This window comes from Protopterus annectens, chromosome 5.part1 (genome assembly GCF_019279795.1).
Source record: "Protopterus annectens isolate FY-2018-M chromosome 5.part1, PAN1.0, whole genome shotgun sequence".
Taxonomy (NCBI): Eukaryota; Metazoa; Chordata; order Ceratodontiformes; family Protopteridae; genus Protopterus; species Protopterus annectens.
In genome coordinates this window covers 280,899,725-280,924,641 of record NC_056736.1, presented here as the reverse complement: position 1 = coordinate 280,924,641, position 24,917 = coordinate 280,899,725, and the positions used below count along the sequence as shown (strand labels likewise).

Sequence of the window (24,917 nt, the reverse complement as noted above, 5' to 3'; positions counted from 1 at the left end):
ACTTTCTTTTACTATGCTTAAAAGCCTTTTTGGTGTATTTGCTTTTGGTTGGAGGAATATATTTGTGTTTTTAATTATTTTTTATATATATATATATATATATATATATTTTTTTTTTTTTTTGCTCCCCATTCGGGGGGCACCTGACATCTGGGGCAAGAAAAACTGATGTAATGGCGTCGGCTGCATGTTTTATACCCCTGACAACCTGATGTTATGGAAGAAGGGACAGCAACCGACGCAGGTTTGTTAATCAGGCCGACTGAGGGCAACCTGCCAGCAGATTACCCAAATGTAATGACTGCAACAGTGAATACACTTGAACAACTACATTTATGGTAAGTGTATACAACTGTACTTTTTCCATCCAGTCCAGTTTCCTCTTAAAGAGTGCTAGTGAGGTACTCTGCTTGACATTGAGAGGGAGTCTGTTCCACAGATGGGGGATTCTTTGTAACTCACATCTATCCCACCAAGTTCTATTAATGTCACAGACCAGGTTGAGGCCTTGCGTGTGGGCTGCACGAGTGTAGTTTGACTTACGGATATGTGGCAACTCCATCAAGGCTGGGTCTGAGATGGCCTTGTATGCCAGATGCAAGTCAACCTGTTTTATCTTTGAATGACATTCCGACTAACAACATGGAAAATGACATGCATTTATCAGGCTAGGCAGCCTCTACCTTGCAGGGCATATTTTATCACTACCTTTAATAATGACAGTGAACAACTAAAATCAATTCTCTGTAAAAATTGGCCCTTTCTACATAAGGACACTCTATTAATGGATAGAGTTGGACAGTTGCCCAAAGTTGTTTATAGAAGAGGAGTAAATTTGAAAAGCTTCTTCGAAGCTAAAAACACTAAGCCTAGTTCGAGACTTAATGGAACATTTACATGTGGGGCATGCAGGATGTGCAGGTTCATAAAAACTGGTAACTCATTTAGAGTAAGAAATATGGGCAAGTTTCACATCAACCATAAATTGAATTGTGAATCTAAAAGTATCATTTATCTAGCAACATGTAACATTTGTCCGGCGTTTTACATAGGTAAAACGGACCGGAAGTTTCGCGAAAGAATTTACGAACATTCATATGCAATCAGTAAAAGTAGAAAAGAAAATGCTTTAGCTAAGCATATTTCTTCAAATGACGGACATACTTCTGGATTCCAAGCTATTGACCAGCTAGTACCAGACATTAGGGGTGGTCCTCATTCTGTACTCCTTGAAGTACGTGAACTTGAATGGCAATTAGCTTTGAATGCATTTGCTCCCCCTGGTCTAAACGAGAACAGTAACATTTCATATTTACTCAAATTAAAAAAATCTCATGAGATGAATTTACTGCCATTAGTCAGCATGATTGCATTACATACAATTATATTTGAGTAATGGAATATGCTAACTATACAATGTAATTTTTAACTTTAATACCATGAATTTACACACACATATGGTGAAGTTATTTATTTAGTATATCAACAGACTGTTTAGTTTATCAGAATTACCCAGCCTGTTTGTATGCTGTTGCTTGCTTTTACTTATTTATTCACCTGTACTTTACAGATGATTGTTTTCCAAAGTTACAGATATTTCCTGGTTTTTACAGCGATTGTTGGTATAGTACCGGTGTTATTTAGACATTATTGATGCATTTTTGTCATCAGAACACTACGGTTACGTGCTTGTTATGCCTTTTTTTTAATAATATTTAAACATTCAAATACTTAAACACTTGAGCATGCACTTTCAGTTAATTAATTTTTGTATCCTATATCACCTTGGAATTAAATTTTGTATTATACATCACTTTGGCATTGAGTGATTGGTTGCTACCATCACATGATTTTATGTAACAGTTTTTAAATTAGCGGTTACTGTGTAGCCGGCGCTTTGTTTTCTGAAAAGTTACTCCATTCAGAGTGACGAAAACGTGAGAGTTTCTTGCATTAAACTTTTTTTACGTTAAAGAACTTCACCTGAGGTCGTTGGAAGTAATTTGTCTGAAGCTGTTGGACATCCTGCTTTTCCCATTTGGTTTGTGATTTAGTGTTTTTACTTGCCTCGTCTGTACATATTGTGAGATTTTTCTATTTGCCATAGGTTTAACCTAAGGGCATTAGTTGAATGGAAAAATAAACTCATTCTGAAAGGTCTTTTACCTTCATGATTTGCAGAAGCTGTATCCAGAGAGAAATCTCTGAAAACCAAGACAGAAACAAAATCTTCATCTCAGAGGCCATCTTCTTCCTCCTCCTCTGCTTTGTAGTCCTCTAAGAAGAGGTCTGACAAAGATCTGACTTCACCCTCAGATCTGAAGAAGCTGAAAATGTCTGATACAACTCCTTTGGATCCGAGGAGGACCAAACTGATGTGATCCATCCTTCTTGGATCCAACACTGTCTAAGTCGGATCCAACTGTTGCTGGTACTTCTACTTCGACTTCTGTTATTTTACCAAGGACTCTGTATTCACCGTCAGTGGATCCTGTACCCTCCAAGGTACCTTCCCCATTTCTGGACAGACCCAAGTCTGATTTGGTGTTTTCCACTTGTTCTTCTAGAAGTCTCACAGAGGAAGATATGGAAAGTGTGGTGAGGAAGACACACTCTGTGCAGGGTCAGAAGGGTGTCCCCTCGGCTCTTACCCCTCTGGGTGAGGAGGTTCGTGTTTCTGTTACACCCCTACTACAACTTCCTCATCTGACTCCTTCAGTGGTATGAGTTTATGGATCCTAGTTGCTCATATCTCTCTGGCTCAGATCTGAGGATCGCTGTATCCTTGGATCCTAAGCTTACTCTAAGTGCTTCGTTCCTGTTGGATCTGGAGACGTCTCGGTGCTGAAGCTTCCATGTCGGATATGAGATGTTGGCATTCAACTCAGAGGCTTTTAGAGCCATCTGTACATTTCAGATCCTTGGCTTTGGACACCTCGACTCCGACTTCCACCTTGGGCATTTTGTGTTTGGAGCGGGGTAGGCCATGGTCCAGAAGCTTGCCTTCTCAGATCAGAGGTCTTCTCTTTCTCTGAGGCGATCTGCTGTCGAGGTTTTGGAGAGTGTTCTCTGCCTCGACAGAATGGCTGGAGCCCAACACCCCCCCCAATCCTAGATGTTCAACCCTAATGTCTCAGTATTCAGAGCCTCACCAAATCTTTCCACATGGACAGCCAATGGCAAGATCCCAGGTTTCCCCACAGGGAATCTTGATTTCTTCTTCTGATACCTCTCCAGATCATCCCACAGAGGATTTCCCTAAAAAGAAGATGTGCAAGAGGAAGCATCTAGGCTCACCAGAGGAGTCCATCACAGCAGATACGAGGTTTGAAGTAGGTGAAGGGTCCCCATGGTCACCTCCTGAAGATGTCTTATTTGGAAACATCCTTGAAATCCTTAAACAGAGAGGTGGCTGGATGCCCAGCAACCCTTCGTCTGAGGAGGCCATATTCTTGGATGCCTTCGGTACTGGACAGTCTACCTCCTGGGTGACTCTGCCCACCAATGAGCTCATTGAGTGGATCTCTCGGCAGGCATGGAAGGAACCTGGCACCATTGAACCCTATGCATTTGAGAACAGATAAGATGTCATGGACAAGGAGTTTTGGGAAAATGGGTTGCCCATTGATCCCATGGTCGTAGTGGCGGCCACCAAAAAGGAACTTGCCAAGGAGAGTTACACTGTCCATCTCCCAGTAGGGAGTTGTGGGTGATGGACAGTTTTGGGAACTTTGTCTGTACTTCTCTGAATTATTTGGCACACTTTACAAGACTTCAGAGGGATTTGATTCAAATACCTTCTCAAAAGCTGTTTCTGAAGAAATTCAGTCATCTGTGGCTTCTCATTTGGCTACTGTCCAATCCATTTCTAATTCCTCCATGAGGTTGGTTTTGCATGTGACAGAAGGAGCATCAAGGGTAGCGGGTTCAGGCATTTCCATTAGGAGGCATGCCTGGATGCGCCTTTGTGATTTTGCTGAGCCGTTCAAGTCCTCTTTTGTCAATGCTCCCTTTGACTACACGTCTTTGGCCCCAAGGTGAAGGACACAATATCCAGGTGTGAAAAGGATGGAAAGACCTTTTCTGCCATGGGTGTACATTTTTTGAACCCCCCCCCCCCCCAAGACCCTTTTCCAGGAATCAAAAGAGCAGTCGAAAAATGTGGTTCAAGAAATCTCATGGTCCGTTCAAAGAAACACATGGAGGAGGTTCCCTCAGAGGCAGAGGAGGGAACTCTAATGGACAATGTCGATGCCCACATGACAGAAGTGGCCCACATAACCACGGATCTAGAGACACTTTTTCTAACAGATTCTGCCAGCGCTCCTGAAAGGAGGCCCAATTTTCCAACTCTGGAGGCAGTCTGGGTCATCCATCCCCGCACCAGAGAGCCCGGCCAGACATTACAAAAGATTCATGGGTGCAAAGGATTATTCCCAGAGGTTATATAATGCCCTTTCCCTACCCACCCCCCTTTCAACAGTAAACAAAATTCCTGATGTTCCACCCAGTCAGAGGAAAGCAGCAGCTGTAGAAGTGAAAAAGCTGCTAGAAAAAAGTCATCTAAGAAGCCCTTGCAGACGAGAAAGAATCCAGAACTTACTCAAGATTCTTTTTAGTGCCAAAGAAAACAGGACTGGAGACCAGTTTTGGATCTCAGCAATCTGAATAAATCAGTTCAGTATACAAGCTCCGGATTGTCATGGTTCAGTCCATTTTGCCCTTCCTGCACAAGGATGACTGGATGTCTCAGTAGATCTTCAGGATACAGACTATCACATAAAAATGATCAGACGAACTAGGAAATTCCTACACTTCTGGCTGGAAGCCAGTCACTACCAAGTCAGAGCTTTTCCCTTTGGCCTCACTGCAGCTCCCAGGGTGTTCACCAAATGCATGACAGTATTAGCAGCTCACTTGAGACTGCAGGGATTCTGGGTGTTTCCGTACTAGGACAACTGGCTTATACCCACTCCGACCAGGCATCTTCTGATAAAAGCATGAGATTGTGTACTCCAGCTGTGCTCTCATCTAGGAATTACCATCAGTCACAAATCCCAGCTAGAACCATCTCAGATGTTAGAGTTCATAGGGGCCTTGTTCAATACAGTATCAGTGACAGCCTCCCTTCCCTTTCCAAGGGTAAAAAAACTGTTTGATTTCAAGTAAAAAAGATAATGCAAGTTTCTTCTGTATCTGCTCTATTCCTTCTACAAGCCTTGAGATCAATGTTTGCTGCGAGAGTTCTGATGCTGTTAGCAAGACACCATATGAGAATTCTTCAATGGACCCTAGCAACTCAGTGGTCCATTTTTGCTCCTACCTCTGTCCACCCAAATCAAGATAACTCAGGCATGCAAAAAGTACCTCTTGTGGTGGATTCACTCAGATCAGATATTACAAGGCTGTCCCTTCATTCTTCCTAATCCCAAAGCTGTAGTGACCATGTACTCTTCCCATGTTAGGTGGTGAGGGCACTTCTTGGGAAAGACAGTCCAAGGCACCTGGTCCTTCAAAGAGGCCACCACACATATCAATGTCTTGGAAATGAGAGCAGTGCTCCTAGTATTGCAGGCCTTTCAAGACTGTCTCCCTTCTGGGCCTGTTGCTATTCAGACTGACAATATGTCAAATGATACGGTACATTAACAATCAAGGAAGGAACCAGATCTTACCCCTTGTGTCAAGCAGCTGTCAGAGTGTGGTAGTGGGCGTGTTCTCATACAGAAGATTTCTGATAGCGATGCAAATTCCAAAGTGATGGACAAATTGAGCAGATCCATTTACTGCCTTACGAGTGGTCTGTCAGCATGAATGTTGTGGAAGAGTTATTCCACCAATGGGGCCAACTTTATTGCGACCTTTTTGCATCTCCCCTCAACAACAAGTGCAGCAGGTTCTTTGCTCTGCCCCCCCCCCCCCATCCCATCAAGGCAGTCACTGACAGATGCTCTCCTCCAAGACTGGACCCCAGTTTCCTTTATGCTTATCCACCTGACCTCTCTAATCCCCAAGTTTCTCCAGAAAGCATCTCGATTGAAGAGCACAGTCATCCTTATTGCACCTTATTGGCCTCATCAGATCTGGTTCCCCATTCTTTGGCTTCATCTAATTTGCCTAGCATGGATTCTGGATCCAGCTCTAGACATCCTGTCTCATCTGACATGCATGATTCACCTGTACATTTCAGGCCTAAAATTGACTGCGTGGTTTCTCCACTTCCATTATATATCCAGACAGCCAAGGCTGTCCTCCCTTGTACCTCACATTTTCCGTATTCCCATAAAGCTTCCACTAGGAATATTTAGAGAAATAAATGGAAAAGATTTGCCTTTTGGATACAACAAAGAGACGATGATCCTTTTTCATAGGATTATAGGATCATAAGTTACCATGCTAATGGCCCTAGGGCCTTTACAAACCTAGCCAAGTTCTACCCTTATTTCCACAATCTGCACCTATTGCCCCTGTCTGAGGGACACAGGTGGAACCCCGGGGTGAATTTACAGTTACTCATCCAATATTCAGATTGCCCTTGAAGAAGGCCAATGAGGTGCTCTGTTTGACTTGAAGTGGGAGTCTGTTCCAAAGGTGTGGTAACCTCTGGGAAACAAATCTGTCCCTCCAGCAGTTCTATTAATGTCACATACCAGGTTAAGGTCTTTTGAGCGAGTAACCAGTGTACCATTTGACTTTCGGATATGCAGCATTTCCAATAAAGCAGGGTCAGTGATTGATGTATATGCAAGGCAGAGATCGGCTCTGAGTAGTCTGTATGGAACAGAATAAAGCGACAGTGATTTCAGACAATCCTCATAGGACAGATGCTGAAGACCCTGAACTTTCCTTGTGAGGAACCTTTCTGGTCTTTGCTGCAGGTGCTTGGAAAGGTACATACCAAAAGGGGCATTGTACTTGGTTATTGGTCTGATGAGGAAAGAGTACAGGTTATAACTTCTTTTTTTCAGGAGAACAATGTCCTTGGTTATGAGATGAGCAGTATATAATGCCCTTCTTACTACTGCGGAGACATGGTGATGAAAGGTAAAGCTGCTGTCAACCTGTGTGCCAAGGTCTCTCACCACTGAAAGCGTACTTAGGATGTTGCTATCGATGTGGTAGTTAGCCAGAACATTGCCTTTACCTAAAGGGTTGATACATTTTTTGCATTGAGTTTCAGGCCATGACTTTGGCACCAATCATTTATTTGTGTAAGACCCTGTTGTAGGATGTTGACTTAATTTGTAGATTCTGTAACTGCTCCCAGTTTGCAGTCATCAGCAAACTTTGTCAGCCCCAGATCTTTAGTTTTTGCTTGTACGTCAGAGAAGTGGATTCCAAACAGTAGAGGTTCCAGGCCTGATCCCTGTGGAACACCACTGGTCTGCTGTTGGAGGTGGATTCCCCTATTTTGACTGTATGGGTTCTATCAGTGAGCCAGTTAGCAACCCATCTAACGATATAAGGGTTGATACCTAGCTGGGTGAGTTTGTCAATGAGGCCTGTGTGGGGGATAGTGTCAAAAGCCTTTGCTAAGTCTAGGTAGACACGCTGACAACCTGCTGCATAGATTTTCCCTCGCCCAGAGCCTTAGTGACTGTCTTGAAGTCCATCAGGTTTAACAGGCATGATCTCCCTTTGACAAATCCAAATTGAGTAGGGTCAAGTGTTTGGAGATTACCTATATCTTTGTTGATAAGGTCCATGATGATTTGCTCCATGGCCTTGCAGATAAGGCTGGTCATGCTAATAGGTCTGTAGTTCCTGGAGTCAGTGGAAGCACCACCTTTGTGCAAGGGAATAACAGCCATTTTCCATTCAGCTGGGACAAAGCTGGTGCTTAGACTGTGAGAAGCGTACATAATGGTATTGCTAATTCTTGTTGGAGCTCATGTAGGGTGCAGCCTGAGATATCAGATCCCATAAATGTTGTGATTTTGGCCTTAGCGCATTTATGACCTGCTCTTTAAAGATACACACTGACAAAGAGTTGTACTTGAAAGCTTTGTGTTTGATATTAAAGCAACTGAGCACTGAATTTCTGTTTTTTGTTCTTATCTTTAGAGATACAAGGTAGGGGACAGGTGGTAGGAATGTCAATGGGCATGTGTGACGAGGACAGGGGAGTGAAGTTTTCACAGAACCTGTTGGCCAACAGGTTAGTTATGACCACAGGCTCAGTATATGTGGTATCATTAACTACTAGTTTGGCACAAATCTGGGCCTTTCCTTTTAGGTTACGAATGTAACTAAAGAAAGTCTTATGATTGTCCTTAGTTGAAGCACTTAATTTGGATTCGTAGTTTGCTTTGGAGGACTTCACAAGAAGTCTTATTTGTTTGTTTAAGCTGAAGGGGAAGTGTTTCCTGTTTAGGGCTCTCTCCCTGTTATTCTTGGACAGCAATTTCTTCTTATTATTGTACAGCCTGTTTATGGCAGTTATCCACTAGACAGATTTGCTCTTCCTTGAGGAGCTTGTTTTGGACCTATCAGATATGATCGAGTCAATGCAGTTATAGAGGTGTTTATATAAAGCACTGGTGTACAACTCTGAATAGTTGCCAGTTCCATCTGAGAGAGGAGGTGCAGTGAAGCTCTTTATATCATCCTGTAAACCGTAAGAGGTTATAATCTGCTTTGGAGAATTTTTTTTAGTTAAGTTGCTGCTGGGGAGGTGGGGTCAGGTGTGATAGTTACTTCAAATGAGACTGATTTGTGGTCAGATCTCATCAGGGAAGACCTCACAGTGGAGTTGCTGTGGTGGTCCACCTGTATTGTTAATCACCAGATCCAGGATGCTGGAACCCGTTTTTGGGGACATTAACCAGTTGGTCCAGGGCCTTGGCGTTAACGAAGTCAAGGAACTTTGGGCAAATGAGTTTGAGCACAAGTAATTTACCCAGTCAATGGATGGGTGGTTAAAGTCACCCAAATCCATGGTGTTCGGATGTGTCTTGATAGACTCAAGTGGATCCAAATAGGCAAAGTGGGTGTCTTTATTCATGGAGGAGCTCCTGTAGCTGGCAATGACTTTATAGGTGTCCTACCAACAGTTAATTGCACCTTTAGTATCTCCAGGAAATCATACTGTTTAACCAGTCTAGAGGTATTTGTTTTTAATGAATATTGATACATCACCTCCTTTAGTTTTCATGTCTTCAGTTTGTAGTCTGAATGTGTGGAAAGAGGTGTAACCCGGTATGGCTGGGATGCTCTTAGTCTTGAACCAGGTTTCAGTGACTGCATAAATGTCTGTGTCTTCCAAGGTGATGACTGTGAGTACAGTTTCATATTGAGCCGTAGCCTTTAGCAGTATAACCTTGAGGTTGTTTTTAGATGGACTTGTTACATCAGGAATTTTGTCCTTGAGGGACTGCCTAAAAATGGTACTGTGGGGGTGGCAAGAGCGCCAGTACCTAAACTTCTTAAGGTTTTGGCTGCAATTTTTAATGAAAGAGCCAGCTCCTCAACTGTTGAAGTTCCTCTAGCTGCCATATGTATTTCCACATAGGAATAAATAATTCCTCATTAGCTTCTTCGAAACTTTGTAAGGGGAACTTTTCTTCTTAGACAGCCATTTAAAGATCCAACTCCACCATGAGATTTGAATTTAGTTTTACAAGCTTTAACTCAGTCTCCATTTGAACTATAAGCAAAGTGTGAACTAAATTTTTAACCTGAAAAATCTTTTTAGTAGCTATAACCTCTGCATGAAAGGTCTCTGAACTCCAAGCCCTATCTTCTAAGTCTCCTTATTTAACTTTCCATAAAGATAGGGTAGCATTATGAACTAACTCATCCTTTCTTCCTAAGGTGGTGTCAGAATCTGACATTAGTTATTAATCTTTCAGTTTTCTTTCCAAATTTTACAAACAACGGAGAATACATCAGAAAAAAAAACGTGAAAGAAAGACAAAATAATGACTGTCCACAAGAATGAAAAGTCAAGCGCTTTCTTTTGTTTTATACACAACGAATTTCTTCAGAACTGACCGACAAATCAATTAGTCAAACTTAAATACAAAATTTCTAAGGAGTCAATTAATAAATGGGACCCAATCACAATCCATTCATCTAATTAATCAATAGTATGTAAAACTTAGACATAAATGTCAAATATGAAATATACCACTTTACAAAAATGTATATACAAATACATATAGCACATAAATTCATATGTCCACTAAATGAATGCATGTCCAATAGAAATTTTAATAATGTAACCTGTTATTCAAATGATATTTAACATTTAAGGTCTCATTCAGACCAGGAATATGATCCACCTTAAGAAATACCTGCCATCTAAGTTCCGTATTTTCAAGGGCGTTATTAAATTCTGTAACCTGCCTTTACTAACCACCATTTTATTAATATTTGAAAAAGTATGTTTTTTGATGAATCAACAAACCTGCATTGTTTACAATTATAGCATGGATATGTGCTAGTAGGTCCTCTAACAGTTTTGTGTTCTCCTATTTCTGGAATGGACTTTAAACTTGCTACCCTCTCATAAATAAAGTGTGGATGATCACCAGGCACTCTAGCTAAATCAAGGGTTCCCAGGTACAACTGTAAAAGCATGTGGGATAGTATATTTGGCAACGTGTTCAACCTGTCATAATTTCTATGTTGGAAAAACTACTTTAGCCCTTTATAAAAGGATTTATTAACACCGTTTGGCTATTAGAAATAAAGGCACTAATAATGCGTTAGCCAAACATCCTTTAGAATGTTCCAGTTTCAAAAAATTTGTATTTTTTTTGTGTTGGATGGAATAGACTTTACTCCATTTGTTACAGAATTTAATAACGCCCTTGAAAATAAGGAACTTAGATGGCAGGTTTTTCTTAGGGTGGATCATATTCCTGGTCTGAACGAGACTTTAAATGTTAAATGTCTTTTGAATGACAGGTTACATTATTAAATTTTCTATTGGGCATGTATTCTTTTAGTAGACATATGAATTTATGTGCCATATGTATTTGTATATACATTTTTGCAAAGTGGTATATTTCATAGTTGACATTTATGTCTTTAAAAAAGTTTTACATGTTATTGACTAATTAGATGAATGGATTATGATTGGGTCATTTATTAATTGACTTCTTAGAGATTTTGTATTTAAGTTTGACTAATTAATTTTTTGGTCAGTTCTGAAGAAGTTCGTTGTGATTAAAACGAAAGAAGGCGCTTAACTTTTTATTCATGTGGACAGTCATTATTTTGTCTTTCACGTTTTTTTCTGATGTTTATTCCATTTTTCATGAATTTGGTGTTTTTTATATTATCGAGTCATTTTTTTTCACCTGTAAGACTTCATTTTGGCTGTTTTCCACACAAACGGTGAACCAGTAATGCCTTCTACTGTGGAACTGTCGCCAGTTCAAGATTCAGGTAATTTTGATTTAAGCACCTACAACATGTAGGTGTGATAGCTAACAATTTAACAGAAATCATCCAAAAAGCTCAGCTTGTTTTGGACAGACTTTTGACTGTATTCCGTTCATCTAGTTCTGTGGAGGCTCCTTTAAATCTGAACAGCAGCAGCAGGAAGCCCTCAACTGAAAATTCCGTCAGTGATTCCACGGTCATTGCAAGTGATTCAGTGGACTATGGCGGGTCTTTCATTAACAGAAACGTTAATCCATTTGCAACGTTTGTTAGTGCTTCTAACAATGTTATTTGTCTTGTAGAGAACAGTGGACTACAAGCTTAGCACCTAACTGTAAGTCCAGTATTTTTAATCTGGAAAAAGAGACTTTTTAAACTACTTTCACTTGAATATGATGACTTTTATTTACAAACTTGTGTAGATCGTAAACAAGTGCCGTTCGGTTTAAGATGTTATAGATTTCCGAACGGCATTAAAGAAACCAACTGCATTTTTAAGGATTTGGTTGCTGTGTATAATAATGCAGGGATAGAGGCTTTGAAACTTTTAATTAAGCGCAATTGTAGTCAGATAACTGCATTGAAATGAGAAATTTGTGAACTCAGTGAAGTTATTGTAAATGATGACCAGTTTGGTATGTTTACTAAACCCCAAAGGCACATGGCTATTTTAATTAATAGCGTAATAAACTTGCCCGAGATTCTTTAGCTTATGTGAATAATGCAGCATTTACTTTAAACAAAAATCAAATGGTTTTGTTAGAAATTCTTTTAACAATCATTCTAGAGATTCTAAAGGCAATGAAAATACTGATAAAGGGAATACTGTCCAAATTTATCAGAACAGTAATGTAGAAAATGGTAATGGAACAAACGAAGCAGGGGAAGGTACTAGCTCCAATAATGATGTTTCACATGGCCCCAATAACCCTTTTCCCTATAAGTCATCGGAGACCGACAACAATGGGATGACCAACAAAGGGAAGGGGAACATGGGGAAAAGGAAATACCGAAATAAATAATACTTTTATGTAAAATCTATAACCTTAGTCACTTAATACTTAGTGAAAGTCAAATTAATACTTTAGAAAAAGGTTTTTCATTTGTGCCTGCTGTTAAAGCTCAATTAACTGATACTATCTTGGATTTAAAATGATATGTTAGAAAATTAAATCTTAGATATGTTTTTGATGGAATAGAACATAGATATAATACTGAATGTAGAAAACCAAGTAATGTGAACCCAAAATTGACATCTACACTTAATGTCTTTAATGAATTATGTGAAAGTCACATCAGATGTTCATGTAATAACCAGGGGACATATACAGGTAACAATAACAAAAATAAAAACAAAAGGTACTTTTGGGATAAAACAGAGATGAAAATTTTGACTGATTTAAGAAAGAGTCAACAATACAGTTTCATGAAAGCAGATAAAGGAAATGGGTTGGTTATAATGAGAACATCTGATTATCGAATGTGCATAAAGGAACTACTAAATGATAAAAAGAATCGTCAGTTAGTAAAGCCACAGGAAGAGCTTTTATAATATAGACCAACTGCTGATGGAATTATTAAATAAAAATTACATCAATTTAGACACAAATTTCTTTATGTGGAAGAGCCTTTGTTATGGGTTTTCTTTGGTATTCCAAAGATACATAAAGATGCGACCAACCCACCCTTTAGACCCATTGTGTCAGCTAAAAGAGGTAAAACTGTTACCATCTCCCATTATTTGGACCATTTATTGAACCCTTTAGTAGTTAAGACTCCATATTTTTTGAAGGATTCTTGGGAGTTCTTGGACCGTCTTAGGAATTATTCTTTCACAGGTACGGAAACACTGTTAGTTACTGTGGATGTAGTATCCCTATACACTTCTATTGATCAAAGTATGAGGATAGAAGCTGTGAAAAGTTTTTTGAAGGAACACATTAAGCTTGACAACATAATGGTTTGGTCCATCAGTCTTTTACTTGATTTGGTCTTAAAAAATAACTTTTTCTTATTTGATGGGAATATATATTGTCAGACCTGTGGGGTTGCTATGGGTGCGAAAGTTGCACCTGCTTTTTCCAATTTAGTGTTAAGTTGGTGGGAACTGTCCTTTCTAACCGAATTGGAGAGGTTTAAATATGTCTCCTTTTATAGGAGATTTAGTGACGATTTGGTATTTGTCTGGAACGGGTCTACTGATGAGCTAAGTTCATTTTTGGATGACATGAATACGCATCAGATGGGACTGAAGTTCATGTTAAGCGGAGTAGGCATAAATATGCACTTCTTGGATCTAGATATAAATATGAACCTTGAAGAGAAGAGATTTACTAGCACAGTGATCAGAAAGGACACTTATACCAACAACTTTCTTCATTTTGAAAGTGGTCATCCTTAATTCATGAAATTGAATCTAGTCAGAGGACAGATTATACGCCTCTGTAGACTAATTTCAGATAATGAAAATTTCACTTTGAGGCAAACAAACTTATTGTTATGTTTGTCCAAAGAGGGTATCCATATAATAAATTGAAAGAAATTTTGGAACAGGTATTATTGGTTAGGATGGAAAAGTTCCCACCAATTTTAACCAGTGGGTTTATAGCTAACACTGACAGAAACAGTAATAATGTGATGGAAAAACAGACTGTGCCTTTCCCGTCCCTATTAGTGTGGATTGTTGTAGTATTAAACGGGCCATTTCCAATAATTGGAAAGTTATTTTGGGAAACCGGGATTTAGCTAGAGTGCTTGGTGATCATTCACACTTTATTTATAAGAAGGTTGCAAGTTTAAAGTCCATTCTAGCAATAGGAGTACACAAAACTGTTAGAGGACCTAATGGCACATATCCATGCTATAATTGTAAACAATGCAGGTTTGTTGATTCATCAAAAAACATATTTTTTCCACATATTATTAAAATGATGGATAGTAAAGGCAGGTACAACTGTAAAAGAATGGGGATAGTATATTTGGCAATGTGTTCAACCTATCATAATTTCTATGTTGGAAAAATTACTAGAGCTATTTATAAAAGGATTTATGAACACCGTTTGGCTATTAGAAATAAAGATACTAATAATGTGTTAGCCAAACATGCTTTAGACTGTTCCAGTTTCAAAAAAATTGTATTTTTTGTGTTGGATAGAATAGACTTTACTCCAATTGTTACAGAATGTAATAATGCCCTTGAAAATAAGGAACTTAAATGGCAGGTTTTTCTTAGGGCGGATCATATTCCTGGTCTGAATGAGACCTTAAATGTTAAATGTCTTTTGAATAACAGGTTACGTTATTAAATTTTCTATTGGACATGTATTCTTTTAGTGGAGATATGAATTTATGTGCTATATGTATTTGTATATACATTTTTGTAAAGTGGTATATTTCGTATTTGACATTTGTCTTTAATTTAAGAAAGTTTTACATATTATTGATTAATTAGATGAATGGATTGTGATTGGGTCATTTATTAATTGACTCAGAGATTTTGTATTTATGTTTGACTAATTGATTTGTTGGTCAGTTCTGAAGAAGTTCGTTGTCATTAAAATGAAAGAAAGCGCTTAACTTTTCATTCATGTGGACAATCATTATTTTGTCTTTCACATGTTTTTTTCTGATGTTTATTCTGTTTTCGTGAATTTGGTGTTTTTTATATTATAAACACGTTACATTTGTTGGATGTTTAGACAGTTACTTTTCTATTTGCATAGAACAACGAATTTCAGAAAACCAGATCAATTATTTGTTTCCTTTGTGGAATCAAAATTGGGCAAGCCAGTTACCAAAGTAACTTTAGCCAAATGATTAACTGATTGCGTTTCCTTTGTCTATAACAAATTGAGTCTATGGCAACTTCATCAGTATTATTATCCAAGTCTTCCATGGAAGATATTTTTATGGCTGCGTCTTGGACTAATCCTCATACCTTTATCAGTCTTTACAAATTAGATCTGGTCTCAAGGGGAGGAGCAGCCTTTGGCTCAACAGTGCTCAGGAATATCCTTCCTTAAAGGACAACAGCGGGATAGTAAAGCAGATTGCTCAACCTGCTGTCTCTTTTAGTCCCTGTTCGTTGATACAGCCTCGAAAAATCACCCATGCAGCTTTAAAAGCTAATCCATTCAACTGTTTTCACTGTTAGGCTTCTTACCTTTCTGTACTGTTTTACTTTCACTTTGAAAACCAAGTTGAAAAACCTCTAGCTGACTCTGAAATGATGATGTCCTATCTGCCAGAGCTCTTGCTCTACATACCTGGACGTTTCCTCCACCAAAATGATGTAATCCCCGCCTGATTTGCATGCTGTATAGAAGAGCCAGTGAACCTCCCACATTGTGATGTCAGAGCTGCCTTGCCCAGCCCACTCTTAACCTAGCAAAAATGTCAAACTATAATCTCACATTTCTGAAGAGCCCTACCGATATGTGACAAAGTACAGGCAGAAGCACAGTAACAGCTGCAAAAACTAAGAGCATAAATTTGTAATAACCATGCATAGACATTAATTGCATGTTTTTACATAAGAAGCAGATGTCTGTCACAATTAACCGACAGCACTACATCAGATTACAAGAAGTATGCAATACTGTAATTTTCTTAGATTATCACTTAAAAAAGCATGTGGGTGCTGTCATGCAAGTCTGTGAAATATTTTGTTTATAGTGCATCATTTGTTAGCTGTTTAACCAAACAGGAAGGAAAAATAAGTGGGAGTTTGATGCTTTGCAAAACACTGATTATTCCCAGTGCTATGGAGCTTGGTTCTAAATTTGACAGGAGGAGTGCAACAAAAAAAAATCTCCCACTGTAAGGAATGAAAGGCTGACAAGAAAACAGTACATTAGTCTAGTCACCTGCTGTGAGCTGTCAATCACATGCAGATAATGGGTCAAATTACCCTTAGCTCTTTGACAGCTAGGGAAGGTAGGTGTGAAGGGGGAGGGGTGATACATTGAAGAACTAGATTTCAGCCTTCAGAAAAGAAATCAAGTTAGCATTTCTAAGAAGAAAGAGCAATAAAATGCACTTTTCAGTTCTGTTCTGTAGCATTTGTGCTGCTTGTGTTTTAAGTAGTCATTGAAAAAGGATAACATTTTAACCAAAAGTAGCTGACTATAACACAACTGTGAATGCCTGTAAAATCAGTGAACTGACAAGAGCTTTAGGGAAAACGTGGAAGATCAGATGCAATTTTTTGGAGACAAACAATGCATTCTGGGATACTTAGAGGCAGACTAAACAGTCAGAATTATTTCAAGATGCCAGACCCCATGTGGGAAGAGTAAGAAATTGCGTATAAAAATATCTAAAAAGCAATAGTCCCAGAGTGGTGTAAAAATTTAGGAAACACCAAACCATGATGAAATAAATATGTTTTCTAAGTCTGTAGGTGCGGTTGTCCTTTAAAGTCCTCCCAGGATTCAGGTAGTTAGGGACACTTTCCTAGTTGTTGAGGAATGAATGAAAATTGACAACATTCGAAAAAGAAGTTATGTACTCAGCATAACGTTCCATCTGTGTTGTCCATTTTCATTCTTTCTCAACTACCCTCCCTTTAACCCCCTACCATTTAGTTTTGTGACTTCTAGAAGAATGAGAAGATAATAAGGAAGCAAAGTCCCTGCCTTTGAGCTCCAGGTATCGGTTTCTCATCTTAGTGTTCATAGGTTGGTACTAGGCTATCAGCCCTAAGGCCTATACAAGCCTAGCCATAACAATTCCTTGCCTATTTCTTCCCACACAATTTACTTCCCTGGACCCCTGTCTAGCAGGGCAACTGACATGATCCCCGGGGTGAATTTCCTTTCTCCCATCCAATCGTCAAGGTTCCTTTTGAAGAGGGCCATAGAGGCGTTCTGCTTGACATGTATATTCCAGAGTCTGAGAAGTCTCTGGGTCAGGAACCTATCCCTCCAGCATGTTTTGTTTATTGTGATGACATGGTTTAGATCCCTGGAGCGTGTGACTCTGAGGGATTGGGATTTCTTTTAAGTGTAGCATGTCCAACAGCTATGGGTTTGACATGGCTATGTATGTTAAGCAGAGATCGCCTCTGAGTAGACGATATGTGAGAGTTTAGCTGGAGTTTTTAAGGCGGTCAGAGTAGGGCATCTGCTTTAGGCCTGTGATTCTTTTAGTGAAGTATTTCTGCGGCCTTTCCGGTTGTTGCAGATGTCTTGAGAGGTATATACCAAACGGGGCATTGTATTCTATAATGGGTCTAATGAGGGATGAGTACAGTGGGACAATGACCTCCTTTTTTCTCTATGAAAAGCCCTTAGTGATGAGGTGTGCCACATAGAAGAATTTCCTGACTGTTTTGGCAATGTGGTTATCGAAGGTGAGACCCCTGTCCACCTGTGTCCCCAAGTCTCTTATCACACTTTCGGTGTTTAATGTACTGCCACCTATGTGGTAATTCACAGGTACATGTTTTTTCCCCAAAGGGGATAACTATGCATTTTTTGGCATTGAGCTTGAACCCATGGCTCTGGCACCAAGCATCTGTTTCTGTAAGGCCCTTTTGTAGAGTATCCACATCATTTAGGGATTCAATAATGGCTGCCAGTTTGCAGTCATCTGCGAACTTTGTTAGCCAGAGTCCCTTAGTGTTGGCCTGTACTTCAGAGAAGTAGATGCCAAACAAGAGCGGTCCCAGGACTGAACCCTGAGGTACTCCACTTGTCTGGAGCTAGATTTGGAGTCGGCTACTTTTACAGTGTGGGTTCTGTCAGTAAGCCAGTTGGCAACCCGAGTGACGTAGGGGTTAATGCCCAGTAAGTCTATCTATGATTCTAGAGTGGGGGATGCTGTCAAAGGCCTTGGCGAGGTCCAGATAGGCTGTGTGGACCGCCTTACCTTCGTCCATGGCTCTGGAGACTGATTCAAAGAAGTCAATCAGGTTCAGGAGACAAGATTGTTTCTAATTTTTTTTTATGAAGCTATAAGTTCAGCAAACAATATATGAGGTATTGGGGACTAGAGCATTATGGGTAAGGGAGGAGCTTGGGAGTTTCCATTATCTGCGAGCTTTAAAAAGCATCCGAGTCTGATCTGAAACTAATTGTTTGTGAAGAATGAAAATAGACAACACAGATTCCAAGTTAGGGTAAGACGTAACTTTCTATTTCAGGGTAGACAGTGTTCCATTTTTAACAGCTTGTAGAAGTGATGGCCAAGTAGAAATATTGCCCTGTCATTTACAGGTGGGCAGTTATACTGCTGTAGAAGCTGACCATAATGGATTTTAGAGTTCTGCAAGAAAAACGTCTGTAGATTTTGTTTATTGCAGTTTGTATTTTGTGTGCATTTTGAGCTGAAAAAAGTTTACAAAGAGTCGTACATTTTTGATTTTAGGGGGAAATCTTTTTTTAAGCTAAGAGGTGTGAGATTCTATATCATAGCTTTAGTTTGTGGAGTGTTTTGCTAATGATATTGTCAGTGTGCTTGGCTGGTGAGAGATTAGAGTCTAAGGTGATCCCTAGGTGCTTCTGTTCTGTTACTAGTGGTAGTAGGTTTCTGTCTATATCAGTAATAATTAGATGTGGGGCTTTAAGGATATTTTGCAGGGTGCCAATTATCATGATAAACTTCAGGAGATTAATTAAGAGCCATTTTTTGTACATTCAGTGACACATGTCAGTAAAAGTTAGATTGCAGTTTCTATTGAAAGGTCAAGGCGTTCTTACGTGATTAAGTAGCAAAATATCTGCATAAAGGGCCAAGCTGAGGTGGGGCAGGTCAGTGGATATATGAACCGAGAAAATAACAGTGGACCAAGGATGGATTCTTGTGGAACTTCTTTGTTAATAATGCCTTCAGTAGAAAGGCAAGTTACTACATGTATTTGTAATGTTATTTTTTGGATGCAACTCTGAAACATTTATATTGCATTTGGACCAAAACTGAATTTGCAAAGTTTGTAGAGGTGCAGGCTATGATTTACTGCTTCACATGCTCGTCATTTACTGATTCATATGCTCTTGTCATAGTAATGAACAGACGTGTTAATTTTGAATCCATTAAGTCGTTATAAATGGTGTCGGTGATTGAGCGTAAAGCTGCCATTGTGCTGAAGTCATTTCTGAAAATGCGTTTATCATAAGGACATTACTTTTGTGATCCCAAAGTTGTTTGTATATAGAGTTTTCTAAGGTTTTTGTTTCAGTTTTTGTATTTGTCTGTTATCTTTGTATTACTTAGGGTTTGCTTTTTGGAGAGGGGAATGATGTGTGAATGCTTAAAGGCAAAGGGAAAAATAGAAGTGGTTAAGAAGAGGGTGAATATATGAGTGAGAAGTGCAGCTATGAAGGGGGCTGACATTTTCATGAAGGTTAGATGTAGTTTTCAGAGTTTAGAGAAATTTTAAAATAACTGCTGCCTTTACTACCAGTGAACATCAACACGTTCCTATTATTGTGTTTATCTTTGTGGAAATTTCCAGTCTGAGCTCTTTTATTTAACAGAGGTTGCAGAATTACAGCTTGTCCTGCTTGCATAATAATCATTAAAATGTCTCATTTTGGAATGGAGAAATAAACTTGTGATATTGTTCAATACATCGTTTTGAAACTCTGTGGACTGTATTTTACAGTCTTCTGTCATTTTGTTAGTTTTGAGCAAATCTAATCTGCAGAAGACTGAAATACAGTACAAACACTTGAAACCAATGGCTGGAAGATAAAAGTAGGTAAATGGCTAGAGCAAAATTTTTGCAAGATGAATATGGGCACTTCTGCACAAGAGGAGACTATTAATGTTTCCTTTTAGCTGTCTTCTGCACCACAGTGAGCCCCTGTTAAACCACATGCACTACAGCATAAAGCAGTCATAGCATTAGAGAGCTCTGGTACATGCTACTGCCTCTTTAAACTGTCTCATGAATAAGGACTGGCAGACTGAAAAATATTTTCTTCCTGTGACAAAAACACTAAACTTTGAAATGTAGAAATATTTATTATTGAGCTATAGCTTTCCCAAACATAATGTTTTGGCTGCTTTTAACGCCATACCAAATGGATAGGCAGGCATATAATGCAGAGACCTGAAATGGCATGGAAGAAAATAGAACACAATTTTCTAGTAAACCAAAAGCTCAAGATTCTATAGCAGCCCCTGGAAACCATATAGTACTGCATTGTACACTAAAAGTTCTCATTCATCTTATTTGCTTGAATGACATTTAGGAATAATCAGAGGTTCATAAACTGCTGTAATGGTCATCTAGTCGTTCCTGTAGAAATCTGGAAATGGGGTAATCCTATCTACAGTTGTCACCATCTAAATGTGAAGATTTAGAACAAAGAATGGGAAAAGCAGTATATTTCCAGTCTTCATTTTAAGAAAAGCAAGCTTGTCTATCTATTATGTTAAGTGATGTTTGGGCCTAAATGTGCCTTCAAAAGAATTAGGTCATGTTGGAGCATGGTGTTGTCAAATATTTTACTCGTAACTTCATTCTGAGTTGCTTCCATGTGGAGGAGATACAGTGGAGACACCTGGATGATAAAAGGGCAGACTGGGATGCTTTATGAGCAATTTCTGAGCTTTTGTAGCACACAGAACAAAGGATGGTAGATAGGATGACACAATATTTGATTGATTGCTTTTATTTACTAGAAAAGTCTGACTGAGACTAGTTGGCCATGTTTGTCAGAGGCCTGAGGAGGAAAAGCTCTAAGAAAGCACTTGTGTATAAGTAATATATGGTATATAGTTAGAAGGTGCATTAACACTTCTAACAAAGTAATACTTTATATGTAGTTAAAATGCTGATTAAAAAGGTATTGAAGCCTTGAATGTCTTAAAGAACATTGTATATTCATGATTTACTACTAATGACTACCTCACTGAACATCTAGGATAAATCAATGCTAAAACCGCTTAGCTGTTTATCACTGGCAAGTTTTCAAGCATGTTTAGGACAACATAAGGAATGATGGACAAAGTTCAGGCAATTGAATGTGTTTAGTCTGAACTGCATAGACAGCAGCCTTTTTCTACTTGTACTTTTAGGTGTGTGTGTGCGTGTGTGTACTTTCTGAGGAGGGTTGGGCGCCGGTCTGGCAACTCGACACTGTAAAACTACTGCCACTCGTTCTGTGGATCATTGATCCACTGTGGCAACCCCTAACGAGAGCAGCCGAAAGGAGAAGAAAAAGTTTAGAAGTATAATGTTCGAGTCAGTATTTATATAATTAAATTGCTATCACTGTACAGTAGTTTTTTTAACCTGATCATGTTGTGGGTTCATTTCCTTGATGTTAAAATCCAGTCGTAAGGAGAAAAATGAAGTGCAAATGGATCACAGACCTGAATCAGTTGTGTTAGTGAAAGGGGCAAATACTTTCACATTGCTGAACTTTCTCATCAACTGTAAAAGCATTGTGGCTGCTTCAGGTCCTCAAGCAGGACTCCCACCTACACTAATTGCACCTGTTTCATTCCGTGGAGCCACTATGCAAACATTAAAGGTATGATAGAATGCCTTTGTTCATATTTTTTACATATATGATTTCTGATTCAGTTTTTAAAATGAAGGCAGTTAATCTAATATCCTTATTTTTAATGAGCTGATTTATTTGAAATGATGTCTTGATCAGAGCTGATATTATACAGACAAGATGCATCTGTAAAGTATTGCCTACCCGCATTTCTTGAGTAAATAATTAAGTGGCCATTAATTTCCACAGCTCAGTTTTGCCATTCAGATCTACTGTTCACCACTTTTCCTACATTGTTTTGCATCCTTGATTTCTGTTAAATTTGGCTGCATTCAGCTTTGTTTGTACTTTTTAGTGAGGAACTTGTGTTCCTTCTGAAATAACGCTTGTAGTTTTCTGCTTTTATCTGTTGCTGGCTATCCTAGAAAACACTTTTTTTTTTCGCATTCACTGGCATTTACCAGGTGTTCCTATACCTCCCTTAATAGCACTTGTAGAGAATTGCAGCCATAACTCAGTCCCATAAGGACAACATTTTAAAACCACTGAGATTAGGTATATTGAAAAGCAGTGTTCCTATTTTAATGACAGTTCATCTTAATCACTATTTATCTAACACTAAGGATTTCTTTTGATGGATCTCATGTTTGAGTTTGTGTATTCCTTTTTCAGTTTTGCATTTATATCTCAAAAGCTTTTTGAGGTTCACTCAAAGTATGTGTTTTTTGTATGAACACGTACTGTACTGGGAGAGTAGCCCTTGTCTTCCAGTTTATTTCTGCCACTTAACACAATTTGAATCTCAGCCCTGACTTACATCATGGGAAACATCTTGTGTTTGATTCTGAAGCAGCAAAACTAAGTGTTTTTTTGACCTCCAAATAATAAGCCAAGACCGATGCAGGTATTGCCTGCTGCCTAGGAGAAGAACATGATGTGAAATACTGCTGTAAGTGTCGCTGATTTAGCATGACTGACTGCACACATTGGAGATGGAAACTCCTGGCCTACTTCACTAAAAGGAGGATGTCAACTGTAGAAAGTGTCCAGTTGAGTAATTTGTGAGGGGGTCCCAAGATGCAGTCCAGTGGCTTTGCGGAAAAATCAAGAAATGAACATAAGACAGAAAACTGCAGTTAGTCTCCTGGAGATGGGCCTTATTTTTAAACCAGCTGTCTTGTCCCTACATCATGAAGCCTTGTGGCCCACCCATGTCCTGACTCCCACTTTTGCGGGAGTGTCCAGGATGCAGGCACTATTCTCCTCCCACCCACCCCCAGCTTGTCAGCTATAAAACACTTGTAGCCTTTATATTCCTGTTCATAACCCTCTTAACCCGTAAGTCACCTGGTTTACATCTCATTGATAGTACTGTGTGCTAAGGTAATGTTCCCAGTCCAGTTATGAAGTCCATTGAGTCCCCCCATTGCTGCTGCTTCCAGAGCTAATCAACCCTCACTGAAGAAGAAGGAACTTCCTTACAGACCAAGAAAGACTTTGAAGAGTTGCATATTTTTTCCACATGTGTTAATGCTAGCCAAGGTGCCTGAGAGGACATCAACACCAGCCGAGCAGTCACAGTCCTGACTACCATCTTTGAGGAGTAGGTCTCTAAGTATTAAGAGATGGACATATCTTACAGCTGTTAGTTCCTCCTCCACAGAGAGGCCTCCACTAGAGATGAAGCCTTCTCAGTAAGCCTGAACCTCACTGTTTAGAGGGAACATATGGACTGCTTATAATTTGGAATGTGGCCAGTGGTGGTTCTAATGCACTTTTCTTTTTCTGAAGCAGATGGAATGCTTCCTTCCCATCCTGGTTCACAGCGTGTTTAGTGAACACATCCAGTTTGTAAGGTTGGTTACTGTCAGAGTGGTTATGCCCTTGCTGCTGTGCACATGGATGAATATGTTGACTGCATTCACATTGCTGAGTTGTACCCAGAGAGTGCTGCTAATTCAGTATGGGTGGGTACTACTTTCAATACCTGCTTGCGCCAGTTGGCATAATGGTTAAGGTGTTTGCCTCCCATGCAGAAGGAACAAGGTTCAAGCCTGACCTCTGGCCAATGCCTGTTTGCAGTTTGCATGTTCTCCCTGTGTATCTGTTAGCATGCTTTCAGAAGTGGGAGGCACTCTAAGTGTTTACATCTCAGACTCACCAGTGAATGGAGCCTTGGGCAGCAGCACAGACTATACAATGTGCCCTGTAAGGGGAAGAGTTGTATAAACCAGATATTTTGGGTATCTGCTGTGGTGCGCAGTATCCTCAGGAGAGGAGAACACAGATCACAGACTGTGTGCCGTGGCAGGGCAAGCCACTTGACAGTATAAAATAAAGATGTAGGTGATTCTGTCATGATGACTACTGTTGCTAAATGGGTATGAGTATTTGCTCTCCATAAAGCTCAGCAGCCCTGGGTCAGTAAGCTACTGGCCGGTCGGTGTCCAGTTGCCCAGCCTGGGTTACTTTACCTGGGATAGCTCTGTTCAGAGAAAGCTGGATGTAAAACCAGTCAACCTACCAAACATGAACTAAAAATTGTGGCACTCCATGTAGGTTCCGTGACAAGATGAAGCTTGGAAGTGGATGGCATGGTGGCACGGAGGAGGCTGGATATCCTGTGTGTCCAAGACACAAGATAGAAGGGCAGTGCAGCAGAGCTACTTGGATTGGGATCCAGAGTCTACTACTCAGAAGGAGGACAGTTATAAATGGTGTGGAAATTGTGGTGAGAGAGAGACTCCAGAAGACAGTGAAGGATGTCATCAGAATTGGTAACAGAGTTATGGGCAGTCAGACTCCTGCTTAATGACAGGGCAGTATTCATAATCTCTACCTATACTGTACAGCAGGGTTGTGAAAGTGATGAAAACAGTGCATTCAGACTACAGTTGCAAGACCTGCTAGATAAAGCAGGAGAGCATGAATTGGTGTTAATGGATGAACTGAATACACACATGGGGCAGACAGAACAGGATCCGAGGACTGCCTGGATCCACAAAAGTGGGGCAACAGGAATTAAGATTGAGAAGCCATTCTATACATCTGTCTAGCAAATGGCTTGAGAGT

At 39.6% G+C, this 24,917-nt stretch overlaps 1 protein-coding gene across 1 annotated transcript in view; it reads left to right on the top strand.

The window, feature by feature from the left end:
- Positions 1-24,917, top strand: part of DONSON (DNA replication fork stabilization factor DONSON) — a 599,115-nt gene that overhangs the window by 464,583 nt on the left and 109,615 nt on the right. Inside the window, exon 8 of the mRNA XM_044072953.1 lies at positions 21,677-21,875. Coding sequence (XP_043928888.1) covers positions 21,677-21,875 — 199 coding nt within the window. The remainder of the gene's footprint in view (positions 1-21,676; positions 21,876-24,917) is intronic.